Source organism: Microtus pennsylvanicus, chromosome 9, assembly GCF_037038515.1.
Source record: "Microtus pennsylvanicus isolate mMicPen1 chromosome 9, mMicPen1.hap1, whole genome shotgun sequence".
Lineage (NCBI taxonomy): Eukaryota > Metazoa > Chordata > Mammalia > Rodentia > Cricetidae > Microtus > Microtus pennsylvanicus.
In genome coordinates, this window is record NC_134587.1 from 85,588,024 (window position 1) to 85,609,306 (window position 21,283).

At 42.9% G+C, this 21,283-nt stretch overlaps 1 protein-coding gene across 2 annotated transcripts; it reads left to right on the forward strand.

The window, feature by feature from the left end:
* Positions 1 to 21: 21 nt before the first annotated feature.
* On the forward strand, positions 22 to 20,601 carry Casp3 (caspase 3). 2 transcript variants are annotated; one of them, XM_075986750.1, is made up of 8 exons: positions 127 to 191; positions 7,532 to 7,701; positions 10,165 to 10,232; positions 12,895 to 13,019; positions 15,615 to 15,743; positions 16,779 to 16,954; positions 17,209 to 17,329; positions 18,835 to 20,601. In XM_075986750.1, exons 3-8 carry the CDS (start codon positions 10,180 to 10,182, stop codon positions 19,062 to 19,064), a joined length of 834 nt encoding a protein of 277 aa, XP_075842865.1. In that variant the 5' UTR covers positions 127 to 191; positions 7,532 to 7,701; positions 10,165 to 10,179; the 3' UTR covers positions 19,065 to 20,601. The 2 variants fall into 2 exon arrangements, with proteins under 2 accessions (XP_075842866.1, XP_075842865.1); XM_075986751.1 differs by lacking the exon at positions 7,532 to 7,701 and having other exon boundaries at positions 22 to 191.
* Positions 20,602 to 21,283: the final 682 nt, after the last annotated feature.

Genomic DNA, 21,283 nt, shown 5'->3' on the forward strand with positions numbered 1-21,283 from the left:
CCAGGGGGCGGAGCACGGGCCGGGGGCTGGGAAGACTAGTTGCCACCGGCGCCCGCGAGGTGGGGGCTTGGGGAGGAGGGGCGTGGGCGTGGAGTGGGCGGACCCAGGGCACGGGTTTATGCTGCGGTGGCGGTGCTGGAGCTGGCGAGATCGAAGCCAGTGTCCTGCGTCGTGGAGCTTGGAGCGGTTCGGTGAGTGCTGGCTGCTTTCGCCCCTTCCCGGGGTTGCCCGGCTGCCTGGAGCCGGCATCCTCAGCCTGCCCGGTCTGCAGCTGCTTCGAGGAGGTGGTGGGGCGGGCAAGAACGAGTGATTTGGGCGGAGGATCCTTTGTTGCATTCTGGCTTGCTCAGGCATGCTCTGAAAAGCAGAGAAGCTGGAAACCCTGCCGCGGGCCCAATCCCAAACTGGAGCCCAGACCCGGGAGGCCGAGTGAGCCTGGGAGAACCGAGTCCCTGAGTCCCGATGAACCGAGGCCGGACACAGACCCCCGAGCCTGGCGCACGGGCCGCGCCGAGGAGCAAAAGGCGGAGCCCGGGGGTCGGGAGAGGAGAGACCTCCCGGAGCACGGACGTTCAGGGGCGGGAACCGGGCTGGAAGGGGGTGAACCCCGGAGGCGAGTGAGCGTGGAGGAGGCGAGTGAGCGTGGAGGCCCAGTAGCGGGAGGTGGCGGGATCCTGGAGCCCCAGGCCGAGGCGTGGACCAGAGATTAGGATGGATAAGGAAAGTTCTGCCCCGGGGCCTGAAATCCCGTCCGCTGCCGACCTTGAGACTAGGTCTCTTAGACCTCTACCTAACGAGTGTTTAGTCTCTATTTCATCTCTGCTTTTCTCGAGATCACTGTGATTTTGGTTCTTGAAGAGAGCTGATTTTAAGCATTGCTCCCCAACTTTGTTTCTCATCCCGACGCCTTTCGTGACTACTCCAGCTCGTTCCTTTGTTGGTCAGTCGCTGTAGGAGCTGCGTTGACATCCCTCGGACCATGCTCAGTTATTGTCCCTTCCTCAGATTTATTGTTTGTTGATCTACTCTGAAGCCCGGCTTGAGCAGCTGGGTGTTCGCCCCGTTCTCAGTTGAGTCAGCCCGGAAACGTCCTTCTCACGCACGGCTCAGGGACCCCACTCCTTCCGCCGCTAGTTACCAAGGCTTGCTGACTGTCTGCCTGGTTTGTAACAGGCTCTTCTGCTGTTTGTCTTTTCCCGGTACATTTGCTTATGAATAGGAACTCCTACTTAGGTTTCGGTTTTTTGTAAACAATTCAATGTTAAATCTTCCTCTTTTCTTCCTTTGCATTAGGCATTTCCTGAGAGCGGACGGTCACAGCCTCTGCTTTTGTTTGCTGTTTCCCTACAAAACTAAGTCAGCACCACTCCTGACTGACTGTAGCGTGGTGCCCTCCTTACTGTTTTTTTGGTTTTTGGTTTTTTTTTTTTTTTTTTTGCTCGTCCGTTTGTTTGATACACAAATGATTAATTAAAATGTGGATCAAGAGAGATTGGTAGGTGTGAAAAATGTGAAGTCATTGTTACACTGTGAGTGTGTAGAGCGGCTAAGGGAGATGCTAAACTAGAGGGTTGACTAGCGACTGGAAAGCCACTTTTAATGTGTTAACGGTGGCCGTGGCGCGAGCCATAAATATGAAATGTCGAGCTTGAACCATTCCTGTCACTACCTAGTATTCAAGCTTTGGCTCTGATTTGCTGTCCAGCAGAAGAAGGCTTTTGGGAAGCAAGAATGTGTTTTATTGAGTGAACAGTTTATTGAAATGTAGCAATGCACCTATCTGGTACAGAGTAACAGAAGTGAAACTCGGTACCTAATTAGATCAGATTGCTTTGTCCTCCTGAAGAAGGGTCTTGCCTCCAGCCTTTTTAGGAACCCAGTGTCTTTATCTGATCTAAGCAATTACTGTGCCTGCCTTTCAAACTACTGTTTCCCTTTCAGACCTAACAACACAGCCACTTCATCCTGCCCTTTCTAAAGTTACAGCACAGTCCTTACTTTCTTCAAAGACCTTCCATTAGTTATGGTCTTAGTGCTAGATAATGCTTCAAGTTCTGCCTCAGTGATGGGACTTAAAAAAAAAGTGGGAATTCTTAAGCCCTAAGCCACTGTTATATATTCATTTAATAAACTTAACATATTAGAGAGGAAAGAACAACTTTTCTCTCTGTTGTCTGACCATGTGAAGGCCAGTCTCAAGGTGCTCACCAGCTCGTTCATAAATCAGGTATAATCCATATAATCCGTAGGGTTGTTTTAAAGAGCAGATGAAATAATATATGAAACAATGTTTAGTTTGGTCTGGAATTCTACATAATAGTTTTTGGGGTTTTTTTGGCCTTTTGTTCTTACCTTCCCTGTGGAGTGTCTTCATTCTGCTAAAAGTACAGTAAAATTATCTATGCAAGGACTGGACATGGGCTAGTGTCTACGCGGCTGCTACTTTTAAACACCAATGAACGTGGATATAAGCTCTGTACAGGGGATAGGGTCCGCCTCTGCCACTGCTTCCTACACTCAAGGTCCAGTGCAGCTTCTGTGTATAGTTGATATTCGGTAAATTATATAGTTATCTGTAGTTTCCAGGAAATCAGACATTCAGGATTTTCCATTCTATGCTTTATTTCAGCAAAGAGATTGTTTTGGAACAGGCCATCAATTCTTACACATCCCCAGGAGCATATAGGGCCTTACAGGTCTGTAAAGACTTTGGTCCCTCCAAAAACCGTGATCTTAGGACTTCAGTTGGGGAGGCAGGCCCTTTGCAGATAGGAAGTGCCACAATTCTTGCCAACTTGTGACACAAAATCAGTTAAGTCAGTGTACCGGTCTGCCTTCCTGGTTGTGTGGCTCATACCAGAAACAAAAAAACCAGCCCATTTATGTGTCCCTATGATGCAACTGAACTGCCTTCCGTATTTTCTCTGCCTTTCCAGCCTGTGTCTTTTCACTTTCATTTTATTCTAAACATTAAAAGGTTGACTTCAGCAGGGTCAATGGCAGCAACCAGTTCAGTGCATCCCCAAAGAGACTGAGACCAGGTGGGACAGATTTGGAAAGAAAAGAACAAAAGAGCCACCGAAATCTTTTCTTAACCAGGCTGTTGTGAAACGGGTTCTCTTTCTGTTTCATTTGCTTAATATGGAACTCCCAGTGCTGGGAGCTTCGTCCTCACCGAGAAGCAGTCAGTACAATCCTGGTGTTTCTCAAATCGTTCTGCACAGATAGAGCTAGGCTTCCCAGAAGCCACACTATGGTGGCTTCATTTTCCTATTGACAGGAAGCTAGGTAGGGCAAATAGAAAACATTTTAATGATGTTCACTGAAGTTTAAATAGATACTTTCTTTATTTATAAATCAATTGACCAGTAGCATGAGCAACATTGAATCTTTATTTCCATTTCCGTTTTCTTCATTGCAACATATTGTGCTATAGTTGACCTGCTTTTGTGGACTTTACCAGCCTGCAGGTAGGATCATCAGAGACTAGAAATGGAATCTGTATTGAAATGTACAGACTTTAATCATCCACTAAACAGCACTGTATGTTGTTCATGCAGTACCATGTTGTACTAGGTATCATTAGTAATAAGTAGTGGGTGGGGATGCTTAGCTTCTCTCTAAAATATACACCATTTTATACAAAGGATTTGGGCTTGGGTTTACTGTCTGAGGCAGGTTGTGGAACCAGTCACCCACAAATGACTGTATATTTGACTTCAGTTCTTAATCAGTTTCTGCCATGCCATGTATGTTTTTAATCTCATTTAATTAGAGCACTTATGGGTTTTCGGTCCCTTGCAATTAACTGTAGTTTGTTACCCTTATATGGTGTTGAGCTGTCTGTAGACTGTAGAGTGGTGTTTGTTACCTGGAGCTGGAGTTGTGGCTCTGTCACTTAAAAAGTGATTACCTTTCCAAATTAACTAAAATCTAAAGTGGGACCGTTACACCTCGGTGTTATTGGGAAGCCCAATTGAAAATACTTGCATACTTACTGGCCTGGCATATGTTAACTGGAAGTGAGAAAAATACTTACCTTGGCTACAACTTGGTTAAGTCTTTACCCCTAATTTTGAACACTCGTGTCGAAGGAGAGGACTCAGAAATGAAGAATGTTGACTCTTGTGTGTCATGATGAGATTTAGAAAACGGAGACAAGGTTTGATGCCTCAGCTCATGAGGTCTTTATTATCTAGGCCAGCCACTGGAACAGCCTGGTGATAGGGGACAAATTCTCCAATTAAGAATATCCAAAACTGAGTCTGCGGGGCGGGGATGGCTCAGAAGGTGAAGTGCTTGCTGTGCAAGCCTGGGTACCCAAGTTCAGATCCCTAGCACCCATGTAAAAGTCGAGGGTGGTGAACTGTGGCTGCAATCCTACCAGAGACAGGCAAATACTAGAACTCAGTGTCTTAATCCAGCCAAGATAGAGAACTCCAGGTTCAGTGAGAGAAAAAATAGGGTGGTAGGCAATAGAGGAAAATACCAGAAGTCTGCCTTTGGCTTCCCTGTGCACAGGTGTAGGCAAGCACACTCTCACACTCATGCATATCACACGCACACACAGACACACACGCACGTGCACACACAGACACGCACACACACAGAGATACACACCTACCTCTAAGAGTTGTTTTTACTAACATGACATCCCATTTCAAATCCTTACCATAGGCAAGCTTTCATCTATATTTTGTAATGGGTCTTTGTCTTGTTTCAAGTTGTTATTGATACATTATACCTCACTGTCTAATTTTTAATTTCGCGAATAGCTTCTGTTCCTCTGCTTTAATTCTGAAGATTACTTGTTCTGTCTTCTTCCACGGTTGCAAGGAAAAACTAGCAAACAACTGTGTAAATAAAAACAAGTTCCAACTTCTCACGTCTTTAAGGAAAACATAGTTTGGGACATTTAAATCTCTATTTAAATTGATGCCAGCATTCCCAAACTTTTGAACATCTGATTGCTGGTGCTTCAATGACGAAGGGATCTAGGAACTAGGGGAGTGAATCTAAGTCCTGAGTTCCAGATTGTCATGAGGTCAGTGCATTGGCCCATAGCTTCCTGGTAACTATTAAGTGTATTTCTGAACTTTTCCGGGCATTGGAACCTTAAACTGGTGCAGGCATCTTCAGCAAGTCAGAGACAGTTGTGGGGAGTTGGTTGGTGAGCCAGAATGTGTTGTAAAACACCATTTATTTTCTTTAATAACCTAAGCTCCTGCTATCATCTGGGACAGTCTATACATCCCCCTGAAGAGTGTTTTTTTTTCTTAGTCTTTCAAAGATGAGATCACCATCCCTAGAATAATTTGTATCCAGCTGGGTATTAGCTCATGGGGATGAGGTAATTCTAAGCTCTTCCCCAAGGGTGTGGATTTGATACCTCGCGTGGAAAAAGCAGATGATGGCAAATAGTACAAATGGGCACATGTCTCATGCTAGAAGGATTTTGATTCAGTATAAGAAATTTAGTCATCTATCAAGATGAGCTGATAACAGAGACAATCTACAATGTTCAAGTGCTAAGAGTGAAAACCATTATGTATTATGGTATTTGTCCCTGAGAAATCAATTCCAAATAGGAAGATAGATAACAGTTTAACTTCTGTTCTAGAAGATTGTTTCTTCATCCACAAATCTTGTAGGAGGTTGCTTGTTTTGTTCCCAGCTGCTCAGCCCCGAAATAACTACACAGAAACTGTATTAATTAAATCACTGCTTGGCCCATTAGCTCTAGCTTCTTATTGGCTAACTCTTACATCTTAATTTAACCCATTTCTATTAATCTGTGTATTACCACGTGGCAGTGGCTTACTGGCAAGGTTCCGGCTCATCTGTTCCTGGTGTCTCCTGACTCACCTTCTTTCTCCCATCATTCAGTTCAGTTTTCCCTGCCTAGATCTAATCTACCCTATTACAGGTCAAGACAGTTTTTTTATTCATTAACCAATAAAAGCAACACATAGAAGAATCTCCCACATCATACTAATTACTTTAGTAAAAGAAATTTAACTATCTTATAGCTAATGTTAAAGTGACTGTAGTTACTGCATTAAGACTCATCTGTCTGAGATCATTTTAGTTTTCCATAATTGATTATAGAAAATTGGTAGGGATTATGAAAAGAAAATGACTACTTAAAAGTCACCTAATATTTTGTTAAAATCTGTCATTGGGAGCCAGCGCGATAGCTCATCAAGTAAGGTTCTTACTACCAAGCCTAGTGACCTGAGATTGTCCCCCATTGTCCATATGGTGGACAGAGAGAACCAGAAACAGCTCCTGAGGCTTGTGGGCCTCTGATCTCCAATATTCACATGCCTGAATACACCTACTAAATTATTTTGTTAAATGCAGTTTAAGTCTTACATTGGTCTGAGCCAGGAAGCAAAAGTGAAGTTGTAGAAACTGGTTACTATGAAGCTTGTATTGGGGTCTGCTGGTCAGACAGGGGAATAGTTTTATCCCACTGCTGGCATGAGGCACAACGTTATTGAAACTCAGTTTTCCAGGCTGAGCGACTGTACTGTTTGTAGTTTTTGGAAAGAGACCATGATGGTTGGTGGGAACCAGTGACCAGCTTGTTTACGCTGTGAATTCTGTAGGGGGCAAACTCATGCAGAGGGCCAGTTTGAGGCAGGCCTTGGGGGACACTGGCAGAAACTCAGGATTTAAATTCAGAGGTTGTCAGGCTTTACTTTTAGAGTAACTTAGAGATCTTCTATATCTGGTCCTACACAGACTCATCATTATTAACATTCCCCCAGAGAGTAGTACATTTGTTAGAACTGATGAGCCTCGTTGATGCTTATTAGAACTCATGAGCCTCGTCAGCATCATTGTCACCAAGCTCTAGTAGGGTCACAGAAGGATTCATTCTTGACACTGTCTTCAACTGGAGCAAATGTGGGATGATTGTATCTACTACTGAGGACTGCAGGGAGGGGTTTCAAAGATCCTCTGTGCTCTCTGCCTCTCCCAGAGCCCTTTGCAGCCACTGATCTGCTTAGGCGCTCCATGGTTTCATTTTTTCCAGAACGTTATACACTGGAAATGACACTGTCAGCCTTTCAACGCTGCTTCTTTGTCTTAGTGATGACACATCACAGTCTGTCGTGTCTTCGCGATCTATGATGCAACCATCTTTTCTTAAGTTCCTTTGACATTGCTCTGTCTCTATTGAGACCTCCTGTGTTGCTTTTTTCTTTCGTTTTTCTCTCTTTTCTTTTTCTTTATTTTTTGGGGGGGTTTTCAAGACAGGGTTTCTCTAAGTAACGGTCCCGAACAAATGGGGAGTACCTCCAAAAGTATTCTCAAGAGGTCTTATCAGTTTATGTCCCTCCCAGTATATATGAAAATGCCTCTTAACGCATGCTTGCCAGCTTTGTATCCAATCCGGTTTTGGTATTACTTGGTAAAATTTAGAGGTATGTCCACAGGAAACATGGAGTTGATCTTCTAATATGAAGGGAATGGGTGCCATCCTGTGAGAAGTGCCAAGCCTTTCTCTTGTCACCTTCCCCAGCCTTCTGTTACCTCGGGATACTCTGTACTAAAGCTGTGATTCTGTGGTGGAACGCTTACTTACTACGCCCGAGGATCTGGGTTCGATCCCCAGCACCGGCCAACAAATCAATACAATATTTTGCTTTCATTTCCTTTACTGTGGATGTGTTTGCCCTGTTCTTAGCGGAGGTAAGTTTCATATGGATGCTGGACCTCCCATTGCATCCTTCAGAACCCAGTCTCTCTCTGCTCTCCCGTCATTAATTTCCCAGGTCCTGTGGTGCCATTTTCGCTGACCTAAGTAGCATGGCTTAACAAAGAGGCTCCTCCACCCCTCCTACTCCTCCACCCTTCCAGTTACTGTTCACAGCCAAGCAGGAAAGAGTGTTTTTCTACCAATCCGGGAAGAGTTTATACTGTTGCTTTTCTCAACCCAGGACAACCATTGGTTCCTTTAAAGTACAGTTTCAAAAAGTTAAAACTGGGCTACTCAAATAGAAAGTAAACCCATGTCAAGAATTTTGTTCCCCTGCTAGTTAATGCTAAGGAACCAATCACATGTGCGTCCGGTTTAAAGGCGAGTAGGAAGAACAAGCAAATGCTAAGAGCTGGGTGTAGTGCGAGCAATTCACTGGTCATTATGAAACTGATTGCTTCCTATAAGCAATAGCTGTAGTTTAGAAGGATTGGCCTTTCTACGAAGTGAAAATCCATTGCATCACAACAAGACAAATTTATTTTTTGCTATGGAAAAGGATCCCTATGGAGGCTGCTACTTTTTTTTATGACTTAACTTCCTACAAAATTGGAAATTGGCCTAGCCAGTAGCAAAAGACTATGCCCCAGGGAATCCAATAATCCCAAGACTCCTGGTAACACCCAACATCCCACTGAAATAGTATCTAGTCATTTATTTGACTTGAATTGTTTGTCCTATCAGTCCCCATGGAAGCCAGACCTGTGTCATAAAGCCGGTGGCCTTCTGGCAAGGTTGGAAAAGGTGTGTTCCTGAAAGGCTTCTCCTGGTGTTGGCATACCACACCCACCCAGTTCGCTTTGCTCTGGGCTCTTCTGGCTTCACTTCCTCTGAACAACTTCTAAATTGCCGGATGCCCAGAGTTACCTGCATCTGTCTACTGTTCGGTTCCAGTTCAGACCCCTGTTATCGCCCTGGACTGTATTCCAGAAGACGTCTCGCGGGCCCCTTGTGCATTAGCAGCCAGAGCGTCCAGTCCCTCTTCGGCTTTAAATGTCCCAATGTTCTCTCCTTGTTGTTGGTCCTAAGACCTTATGTGATCTTGCCTTTCCTGGCTATCTCACTGCCCTAGCACTAGTCAAACTGGTCTTTCTGTACCTTGAGTAGAGCAAATTGTTCTCAGGCCCTTGATCTAGCTGGCGTTTACCCCCCACCCCCACCCCAGGGTGTGGGCAGACTCCCACTGTGTCAATCAGATCTCTCTAGTGCCACCTCAGAGATGACTCCCTGACCACCAAAAGTAGCCCAATAAACCCACTTTATCTCTCCCTCTTCGGTTTTCTCATAGCCCGGACAATGTTAAAACCCTATTTTTGCATCTCTAGTTCTTCCTTTCTAGAATTTCTTCAAGGTAGACTTGGCCCAAAGTGTCTGCTCTCCAAATGCTCGCTCGTGGGCTAAAAGCCTGGTACAGACCAGCTGTGCTCACATCCCTCCTCCTGTGGTTTTCCTCTTCTTGTTCTCTTTCTCCTCCTCCTCGTTTTTTCCCCTCCTATTTACACTCTCTGCCTGCCAGCCCCATCTATCCTTGCTCCTGCCTTGCTCTTGGCTGATCAGCTCTTTATTAGACAGACCATCAGGTGTTTTAGACAGGCAAAGAATTCCAGTTTCACATGTGATTCTTTAATCAGCGTAAACAAAAGCAAGACACCTTAAAATAATATTCTCCAACAGAGCTTTAAAGTGGTATTTTGACCGAAATATTTGACATAGCCCAGAATTCTAGAGTCTGAAGATTCATTCAGGATTTCTAGTCTCTGCTTTATGTTTCATTTCTGTCTGTCTTCTTCATTTGGGGAGGTCTACTACCATGACAGTGTCTAGCCTTCTAAAGAGCTCTAGAAGTCGAGTAAGGAGCTGGCATCCATAGCATAGCAGGTGAGGAGAGAGGTACATGTCTTGTATTTGTAGACAAAGTTGCTTGGTATTAGAAGTTGGGTTTCTGAGTACCAGACTCTGTGGAGGTTTGGAAGTCCCTGGGGCCCTCGCCATTGTGGTGCAGTATTACATGAGCTTTACCATGCAGTTAGTGTCTGGGTTTTGTTTTAGTTGTGTTGAGCTGGAAACTGAGTTCCAGTAAATAACTGGATTCGTTGGGCAGTCAAGGAAAGAAGTTGTTATCTGTTTCGATTGGCAGAGGCACACAAGTGGGGGGGGATGGGATTTAAGCTGTTGCACAGTCTGTTCTTGGTATAATTTGTAGTCAAGCAAGAACAAGAAAGGAGAAGGGGCCTACACTGTGGTGCCATTGCAAAGGATCATTCTCCATACATCTATCTGACTTATGGGGCCAATAGCAGGGGAGACAAAACAAGAACTCTAGGAAAAGTAAGCGTGGCATTGCCAATACACTGCAGTGACTCTATGGGTAACATCTCTTTCTTTTTATATTCTAGTTAAGAAAAGTGACCATGGAGAACAACGAAACCACAGTGGATTCCAAATCCATTAATAATTTTGAAGTGTGAGTATCTACTTATTTTTATTGGTTGTTGTTTAAGGCAGGTTCTCCGCCTACCCCAGTCTAACCTGGAGCTCTGTAATCCAGGCTAGCCTCCAACTTGTGATGGCCCTCTGACTGCTGTTTTCTAATGCTCGGGTCACAGGCAAGAGTCACCATGTCCGGTGAAACTGGTATCAGTGGAATTCTGTAGTCAAAGGAGGATGTGTTTGTGGCATATAGCCCGCGTTGAGTAGTTGAGAAGCAGAGGGGAAAGGGCCTTTCAAACCAGAGAGCGAGCTGCCTCCCGCCTCCTGCAGCTGTTTGGCTCTCAGTAAACTCACCCCTCTGATCTCATCTAAGATGACAGGGAAAGACTTGAGGGCAAGGAGGTTGTTCAAGTATTGTCTCCCTCCCATCCTGTCACAGGAATGCTGGGAACACAGATGTGTGCCACCACTTAGAGCAACGTTCCTAACGCTGTGACCCTTTAATACAGTTCTTCATGTTGTGATGACCCCCAACCAAGACATTATTTTTGTTGCTGCTTCATAACTGTAATTTTGCTAGTGTTATGAATTTGTGATGTAAATATCTGATATGTAACCCCTGTGAAAGGGTTGTTGTAGTGGGTTGTTTTTACTCTTTTGACTTTTTGGGGGAACCTGCCACCCAGCTCCCAAATAAATACACACGGAGACTTATTCTTTCTTATAAATGCCCAGCCTTAGCTCGGATAATTTCTAGCCAGCTTTTCTTAACTTTTCCCATCTACCTTTTGCCTCTGGGCTTTTTACCTTTCTCCAATTCTGTATACTTTTTCTTTCCTTCTTATTCTGTGTCTGGCTGTGTAGCTGGTGGCTGGCCCCTTCTTTTCTCGCCCGTTGATCTCTTGTTCTTCTTCCCAAATGTCTTCATCTGATTAATCTCTCTGCCTGGCAGTCTCGCCTTTCCTTTCTCCTGCCTGGCTATTGGCCATTCAGCTCTTTATTAGACCGGTCAGGTGTTTTAGACAGGCAACGTAACTCAGCTTCACAGAGTTAAACAAAGGCAGCATAAAAGAATGCAGCACATCTTTGCTTCATCGTTAAACGAATGTTCCATGGCATAAACAAATATAACACGTCTTAAAATAATATTCCACAACATGCCGTTCAACACCCACCTCCCAAAAGGGTCTTGATTCACAGGTTTTGAATCATTGACTTAAAGCTTCTTCTTCTTCTTCTTCTTTTTTTTTTTTAAAAAAAAATCCTTTTCTTTAAATTAATTTATTTATTATGTATACTGCATTCTGGGCACCAATCTAATTACAAATGGGTGTGAGCCATCATGTGGTTGCTGGGAATTGAACTCAGGACCTCCAGGAGAACGGTCAGTGCTCTTAACCTCTGAGCCATCTCTCCAGTCCGACTTAAATAAAGCTTCTTATGTGGTTTCTAGTGATTGAATTCAGGCAGAACACTATTACCTACTGAGTTGTCTCCCTAACCTATACATTTTAAACATGAGTTCATTTCTGTTTTATGTAAACTTTATACACGCAGCCTAAAGCTAATTTTATATAATATTTTGAAAGTGACGTGTCACATCAGGGTTGGTGTGATTTTTTTCCACTTGAGGCATCATCTTGGCATTCAAACTTTTAATTTTGAAGCATTTCTGACTCTAGATTTTGCAATGGGAATGAACAGCTTGTACCTATGTGGCCTAATTTTCTCTGTAGCTATGTGTCATGGCTCTTTCTTGTCTGCCTTCGACCCCCTTCATTTACTACTTTTATTCTCTCCCCACAATTATTTTTAGAGTTGTATAAAGTATAAGATACTATTAAAACTGAGTGTTGCTTGGTTGTGGGCTGTGCCTAGACATACTGTTTCTAGAACCTTCCTGGATCATGGGTCAGGCTTGTGCTTAGTCTGTCACGTTTGTTGGAACACAGCCACACTTTTATGAGCACGTTGCTCTTGGTTAGTTTCACCCGGCCAGACTGAGTGTCTACTAGGACAGACAGCCCGTGAGCCTGAGAGGCTTAACATCTGGCCTTTGAGAATGACCATTGGCGTCTGGTCTACCTAGCTAACATATTTACATCAGTGACTTCCACACAAGTATTTATAAGGATTTATAATGGTCCGTCTGTGTATTGTTATTCAGTGGTTCAGCTCATGGAGTTTAAGGGTTGATTTAGTGTGTGTATGTGGGTGAGGGGGATCTTAGATAAGAGGACCCATCCAGGGCCAGCCTAGGCTACATATAGCAACGCTACAACCCCAAAAACAAAATTAAAAAAAAAAATCCTACTTTTATTACTAAGGATAAATTATTTCATATAATGTTAATTTTTAAAAGATGTATTCGGTAAAATTGTATTAGGTGTTATAGAAAAACCTTTCACTCTGACTCCAATATAAGATCTGCGCATGACTTAACTGAGCCTTGGCAGGCCATTTCCTCATCAGTAAAATGGGTCATTGCGCATGTATTTATTTATGCTTTCTTTCCCCAAGTCCTTGGGATCAAACCCACATGCTGTGAAAGTTGAATGAGAAAAGGATGTAGCATGAAGTTGGGTACATCAATAACCTTAAACAAATGTTAACTGATCTTATGAGTCAAAGAAATTGCATTAATAGAGTCATCATTTCTGCCTTTGGTAACTAACTATCATTTGATTTCCATGCAGAAAGACCATACATGGAAGCAAATCAATGGATTCTGGAATGTATCTGGACAATAGTTACAAAATGGATTACCCTGAAATGGGTGTGTGTATAATAATCAATAATAAGAACTTTCATAAAAGCACTGGTATGTATCTAACAATTTTTAAGACATTTCAAATAGTTATGCCATTTACATTGGATGTAACATGAAAAGCAATATCAGTGTGTTATGGAGTCAGTAAACTGATAGAGAAAACCCACTAAGTAGAGATAGGCTGGAACCTTACAGGTCCCATATACAATATGGACTTTTCTTCCATGTTCAGAGCCTCTGCCTCACCTGTGACTGTGAAAGGCTGGATTCTGTTGCTGCCCAACAGAACCAATACCTTGAGAGGCTGAGTGATGGGAGAATAAAAGGCCTCGTGAGCAACAAGCTGGCAGGGATAAAGATTAATGGCAGGCACCTGAGGTCCTCTGCCCTGAGGCATTTGAGAAAGTGTCTCTAGCATCCTTTGCAGGGGCCCTTAACTCATAGTCTCAGTCAAGTGGGCATGACCTTGAGGTCATTCCTTAGTCAATTTTAGAATGCAAATTAGGGCCTCTTATCTTAGTTTGAGGTGCTAAGTTATCACCACCCTGTGCCACATTTCCCGTTTGCAGGTCTGTATACTCGGCTTCAGGCACAATCTGCTTCTGTGTTTAGAACTATGTAATTGAGGTCTTTACCCCAACCTGAGAATGAGTGCACAGTAAAATGAATGGCGTTTTATACTAACTCTCCAAGTAGTTATTAAGCTAAAATATATATAATATATAATCTGGGATTGTGCAGTAGATCTGCACTCCAGTGAAGACTACACATCCAAGAACAGATGGGCAGCAGAAAGTGGGTTTTTTATAAAAACAACACAGAGTTGAGTGGGAAAGAAGTCATGGACCTAGAAGGAATTGGAGGCACAAGGATGAGTATGACCAAAATATATTGTATGAAATTCTCAAAGAACTAATTAAAAAACTAAGAAAAAGTAAAATTAAAGAGGAAAAAGATAAGAATATGGGGGTTGGTAGAGTGCTTGTTTGTCATATGTGGAGACAGTTCTATTCCTCAGTACTACATAAACCCTGGGTGATCGTACATTCCTTTAATCCTGTCACTGTTGCTTGGGAGGAAGGGGTAGGAAGTTGGTCCCTGAGCTAATGGGATGCTGCTTCAGACCAGACAAAGCAATTACCTTAGCATCTTTACTTTCAGTGGTTAGAGCCCAGTGTATGTGACTGAGCTGTACTAATGATCTGTAGTCTTCATTGGTACCTCCTCGATGATCCATAGTCCTCATTGGTGCCTTCTCCATGATCTATAGTCCTTATTGGTCCCTCCTTGATGATCTGTAGTCCTCATTGGTATCTCCTTAATGATCTGTGGTCCTCATTGATATCTCCTTGGTGATCTGTGGTCCTCATCGGTACCTCCTTGATGATCTGTAGTCCTCATCGATATCTCCTTGATGATCTGTGATCCTCATTGGTACCTCCTTGATGATCAGTAGTCTTTATTGATATCTCCTTGATGATCTGTAGTCCTCATCGATATCTCCTTGATGATCTGTAGTACTCATTGGTACCTCCTTGATGATCTGTGGTCCTCATTGGTACCTCCTTGATGATCTGTGGTCCTCATTGGTACCTCCTTGATGATCTGTGGTCCTCATTGGTACCTCCTTGATGCCAATAAGAGGTTCTCATTCCCTTCTTCCCTCAATACTCTCCTTCTACCATGTGGGTACCAGGGATCAAATTTAAGTTATGGGACATGGCAGCAGGTGTTACTGAGCTGGCTGAAAGGTTCCTAACTTTATCACTTTGAACAAATGTGTTTCCTTCCTTCCTTTTAAACCAAGCATCTCTGGTGCTAAGCTTGCGATGTACCCGGGGCAGGTTTCTTAGCTCATTTGTGCTCTGCATCCCTCGTGTATACAAATGAAGCTAGTAAAACGCATCTTGTGATGGTTGGAAAGTCCATATATTGTCAACATAGCAGAATACCTGCTTAGCAATACTACTCATAATATCTGTGGATTTCCCCCCAAAAAAGATCTACAAGTAGTACTGTCTTAAAATTGATCCGGCACAGAATCAAATAAGAGCGTCTGCAAGGAAGCTATACAAAACAGAACTAAGATCACATACTTTCTTCTATCTTTCTAAAATGATTCACTGGATGCTAAATAAGTTAGCAATTTTCAAAAAGTTCACTGACTATTTCCCATGGTCTTAGAAAATATTCACCATGAACTGAGAGTAGCAGCCTATGCCTATAATCCCAGCCCTCGGGAGGATTATTGTGAGTTCAAGACCAGGTGGGGCTACAGCGGGAGACTTTGCCTGTGAATGAGTGGATGAATCAGATGGCGACATGGTACATCATCATATGAGCAAATCACCATTTATCAAACAGACCTCTACTTCCAGGCGTCCAAAGTCCCCTCTTATTTTCATCGTTGAAGCTTCTGTGGAGGATGTCCCCGATGTCCCTGCCATGACAGCTTGCAGCAGCTGATAAAGTGAAGTGTTTTGTTTCAACAGATTACAGGCTCTGTCACCATGATCAAAATAAGTAGTTTTTCTTAACATTTGAAAGGAAGTGTTCATTGGTTGTGTGAGTTGCTGAATTGCTCATTTAGTCTCAAAGCGGTTATTCTTTTAAATTGCAATTAAGAGAAGTTCTTTCTGTCCCGAGGAATGACGCCTCGCTCTGGTACTGACGTTGATGCAGCCAACCTCAGAGAAACATTCATGAGCCTGAAGTATGAAGTCCGGAATAAGAATGATCTTACTCGTGAAGAGATTGTGGAATTGATGGATAAAGGTAAGAGATAATTCATTAAAAGAACTAGAAGAAGCATCCAACATCTGGCCAAAGGACAGAGATATGCTTTGTTGGCAGAACTCAGCCAGAAATAGCATGTCTATACCCTAACTCTGACAGAACACACAGGGCTCAGGGACCCTTGCAGAAGATGGGGTAGAAAGATTTTAAGAGCCAGAGGTTGGGAAGGACCAGAGGGAAGACATGGCAGGAAAGCTGCACTCAGGAACTCATACCCGTTGGGGCTGCCTGCTCTATCTGCCAGTCAGCGTTCTAACATGAGATAGAGAGGGACTCATGAGTCCCCACCTCTAGATTGATGGCTGCTGGAGGAGGGAAAATTGGCTTTACTTAAGGGTGTAGTCCCTGATAGGTTGACCATGTTCCAGTGGTATATGGCCAGCACAAATCGAACCCTGTGTTAATAAACAAAACAAAACATAAAGTTGGGAAGTTGGGAGAAGAAGGATCCAGGAGAAGTTGGGGTGTGTATGTGTGGGGATAGATATGATCAAATTGCATGTATGGAATTCTCAAAGAATTAGTAAAAATGCTATATCAAAAAAGAATGACCTTTATTGGGTAATTTTACTTTATGGCCTAGCTATGATTAGACCTATATAGTTAGAGACATAAAATTATACCTTTGCCTTCCAAGTTCTGGGATTTTAAAGGCATGCACCACAACACCCTGCTGCTTATATATTTTAGTAAAAAGGTAAAAAAAATTAATCATGTCACCTCCAAAATGGATCCATATGTGCTCTGCCTGTGTTAGATTCGGATGATCTGGTAGTTCTAGTCTCGAGTTCTTCATCTTGTGGTAGTGATATAAACCAGAACTCACAAAGCTAAGGCCAGAAGGAAGATCATGCATTCAGAACCATCTTGGTCCAATTAGAGAACTAGACACAAATCAAGCAACCACAGATTCCTCATCATACTCTCCTACACTGTCCTCACATTTTCAGTGAAACTTGCGAAGTGCTTCTGTGTCTATGTTTTGTTTTCTCTTCTTTCCACACGTCGTTCCAGTCTCTAAAGAGGACCACAGCAAGAGGAGCAGTTTTGTTTGTGTGATTCTAAGCCATGGTGATGAAGGAATCATTTTTGGAACCAATGGGCCCGTTGACCTAAAAAAGTTAACTAGTTACTTCAGAGGTGACTACTGCCGAAGTCTAACAGGAAAACCCAAACTCTTCATCATTCAGGTATGGCACTGAGCTGCTTGGTGCCCAGTTAAAAAGAGATTAACTTACTTACCAGTATTTACTTTTTGTTGTGGGGCTCTATATAGTACTAGTATATTTGTATTTGTTTAAACCATACATAAAATATGGAGTATATTTCAATTTTGCTCTTATATTAGAAAGACTCATCAACTTTTCACTGCTCTTACAGTTTTTAGATGTATGGTATGTGTGTTTACATATTTTTTAAAAGAAAAGTTTGTTTTCTAACGCAGGCCTGCCGGGGTACAGAGCTGGACTGTGGCATCGAGACAGACAGTGCTACTGATGATGATATGGCGTGCCAGAAGATCCCAGTGGAAGCCGACTTCCTGTACGCTTACTCCACAGCACCCGGTAAGAATGCCGCCACAGAATGTTCTGTGTGGATTTCAGATGACTTAGATGACTTACAATGTGACCAACTTTAGAGTTGAGCAATAAAGACTATGTTTTAAAGGCTATCAAGATTTGTATATGCCCCTCACAAAGATTTTTACGTCCCTAAAATAACCAAGATGTTGTCTTAGTTACTTTCTGTTGCCGTGACAGATGACCCAGACAACTTAGAAAAGCTTAAGCTGGAGCCCGCGGTTACAGAGGGTTAGAGTCCATGACTGTCGTGGTAAACGGGAGGAGGGGCATGGCAGTAGATAAGCAGACACCGTGCTGGGGTAGCTGGGAGCTTACATCTCCATCTCTAAGACAGCCCAAGGCAGAGAGAACTAACTGGGAATGGCAGGGATGTCTGAAACCTCAGAGCCCATGTAACATACCTCCTTCATTAAGGCCACAGAGGAGTTGGACTTACTGGGGACCAAGTATTCAAACATATGAGCCCATGGCGGGGGTGCCTAGTCTCTTTCAAACCAACACACACACAGAGAAGATATTAAGTTTGTGGGTGTAGACCTGAATGTATGTGTGTTTCATTGTGGAGGAGAAAACTGACTCCCACAAATTGTCTTCTGAGTTCTACATGCACAATCTTACACACAAAACAAATAAATCTATTCAAACAAACAAGTAGAATATACTCAATCTTTTTTTTTTTTAATTCACTGGGTATCTTTCCATGCAGAGTACTTATAAAGTAAATGCAATGATTCCAATAGTTAATCCGAAAACACAAAATATTACGCTGATTTCCTTCTTGAATACTATTTATTATATTCATCCAGATGCCCATAGATGAACCAATGGCGTTCTTTAAAGTGTGTATACGTAGGGGGCTAAGTAGACATCTTAGTTAAGAGCACTGTGACTCATGCAGAGGACCTGGGCTCAGGTCCTCGCATATGCGTGGTGGTTCACAGCCATCTGTAACTCCAGTTCCAAGGGATCTAACACCCCTGATCTCCCTGTATGCTGCACTTTACGTACATGTAGGCAAAGAACAAGTCTAAAGAAACATTTGAAGTGTGTGTATGTAAGCAGTTTATTTCCTGTCTAAGTCAGTATTAAAGTCAGAGTTCTGATTGAACACAAAGTAATCTGCATGGTCTCATTCGAATATGTTTGCATTTGTATGTTCACGCCTTCCTCTTCCTGTTCTTCCCTGCTCATCCCTTATGCCCATGGGCATGAGACCAGATCGTAGGCTCGGGAACTCAATGGCAGTCAGTCCATACTGCCTTTTTTTTTTTTCCTACAGAGAGCAGTGAGCCATGTATAGTATATGTTTTCCCCTTGGTATCGTTTCTCCAGAGACTACAGGTGTTATTTCTGTTTCCTTTTTATGGCTTATAAGACCATGGAAGTTTACATTTATTTTTATCAATGTTATGTAAAAAAGTATAAAATCTGCTACAATGATGGTGTGAAGTAATGGCGGGTATGGTGCTTTGCATTTCGCCCCGTAGGCTACTACTCCTGGAGAAACTCAAAGGACGGGTCCTGGTTCATCCAGTCACTTTGCGCCATGCTGAAGCTGCATGCACACAAGCTTGAGTTCATGCACATCCTCACTCGCGTGAACCGGAAGGTAGCGACAGAATTTGAGTCCTTCTCCCATGACTCCACTTTCCATGCAAAGAAACAGATTCCATGCATTGTGTCTATGCTCACAAAAGAACTCTACTTTTATCACTAAGAGAATGAGTGGGAGGCGTGTTTCTGTTCCTTTTGTTTTGAATGCCAAATGAGGAAACCGTGTCAGGGAGACTTCATTTCCCTCTCGTTTAAATCAGATGCGGTGCTCCAGATGGTACTTTGAACCACACCACCGCCCTAGCAATGCAACCACAGTGCAGCTACCTCAAGTTCAACATCAGGTAGTTGAAATGGAATTTAATCAGGAACAAAAAAATGTCGATGTCAAGTATCATTATAGAGGAAATTACCGATTTACCCTTTTGATAATTAGCAAGATTTGGTGATGCTATATAAATTTTGAAATAATTATGAAGAAGTTAAACTTTGGGGTGATAATTTTATACTCTCTATACACATTAAGAATCTCATTTTAGTTTTTGTTAAACTATCAATGGTGTCAAATAATGTCTTAGAACTTGAATCCACGGGCGGAGTCAAAGGCTTGAACCTTTATTTTGGAAGTGATGTATGGAAATGAACTGTTAGGCCACCGTAGCACTCATTGTAGCTACTGGGTATGTAATGTTTGTCCTGAGCATGTATTTGTTGTTAAAAAAAGAAAAAATCATGTTTTCTTACTGAACAGAACTTGAGTATTTATGTGAGAGGAAAACATGAGCGAATTGAGTTGACTCTCAGAGGCTATACCATACATCAGTAGTGGACATGACGGCAAGGTGCTAAGTCTACCAGCATTTGTTTCTTACTTCTTTTTGTACAGATCAGCTAGGTTTTATGGACCAGCTGAACATCTAGCGGACGGTTATGTAACAGCCTCACACTGTTGATTATTAGAATGAAATAAAGAAATTCTGCAGGAACATACTAAAATACTAGCTGTAAAATAGAGTGTAAGGAGGTAAGTGAATCTCCTGTGACTGGAGAAAGATGACTTGAGCCAGGGCAGACATGGCAGAGCCACAGACACAGCTGCAGAAAGGACTGCCAGCTCGATCCACCTCATGGGTGCTCGTTTGCATGGATGATGTCCCCAAGGTCCGGGTCACCACGTGAGAAAGTGAGCCAGATCAGAAACTTCTGAGAAAGGACTTTCCCAAAGTGGTGAGTCTCCAGAAAGATCCCTAGGCTCCATGTCCGGAGTCTAAGCATGCTGGCTTTTCTGTTGGAGTTTACAAGAAAAGCAAACCAATGGTGATACTTGTATTGTCACCAGAAATGAAAGGACCATGGCACACAGGACTTGGGAAGCATCCAGTTGCAGGCCCTGCAGCCCACGTGGGAAGCTGCAGAGTGGAGTCCAGCCCCTCAGAGAGGCTGTGCTCCAGGCTTCCTCATTCATGAAGGTGCTGAGCCATTGCTGGCTATCCTGATGTGTCCAGCATTTTACATTAGCGTTCTTTTTGCTCAAAGAAAGGAAGGAACTCACATAATTGTTAGATTCTCGTTTAGACTGGATCTATTAACTCCCAGTTAATGTAGCATGTGATGGTGTTTTAAAGGGTGTTCCCGTGTGTCAATTTTGTAAAAGTTTGTTGCATTTTTATTTCAAAACATAAAATTCGGATTTAAAATTACTAGCGTATTTGAGTCTTTTATTGTCAATACTTTGGGGGTTGTGATAACTAAGTGAAACTTAAAGTAGTTTTAACCCAGGGCTTAATTTAGGAGAGTCAAAGAGGATACAGCGGGGCCCTAATTTAACATTTTTAAGTGTTAGCAAGTGACAAGACCTCTGAGGGGATGGATATGATTTAAACCCTGAAAAAGAATAAGGGGTGGGGTCATCTCGAATGCTTACATAATCATAGCTGCTATAAAATCCAGAACGAAACTGAATCAAGGATCAGAGTAGCGTGAATGTTATTCTGTCTCTTTTAAACCTGTGGCTTGGGGCTGGAGCGGTGGCTCAATGGTTAAAAGCACTGGCTGTTCTAAATAAATCTTTAAAAAAAATTCTGTAGCTCTCTATTATGTTCTGAGTAAATGCTAGCCTGTTTTAATTTCCCTACTATATAAAGAGGTCTCGGATATTTCAAAGATTAATGAGTGAGGCTGGGAGTAAAGTGATTCTCTTACAAGCCCAAGAACCTGAGTTTGATTCCCAGAATCCATGTTGAAAAGCAAGTTTGTTGGGGCTGGAGGGATGGCTCAGCGGTTAAGAGCAGTGACTGCTCTTCCAGAGGACTCACCTGGGTTCAATTCCCAGCACCCACATGGCAGCTCACAATTAACTGTAACTCGAGTTCCAGAGGATCT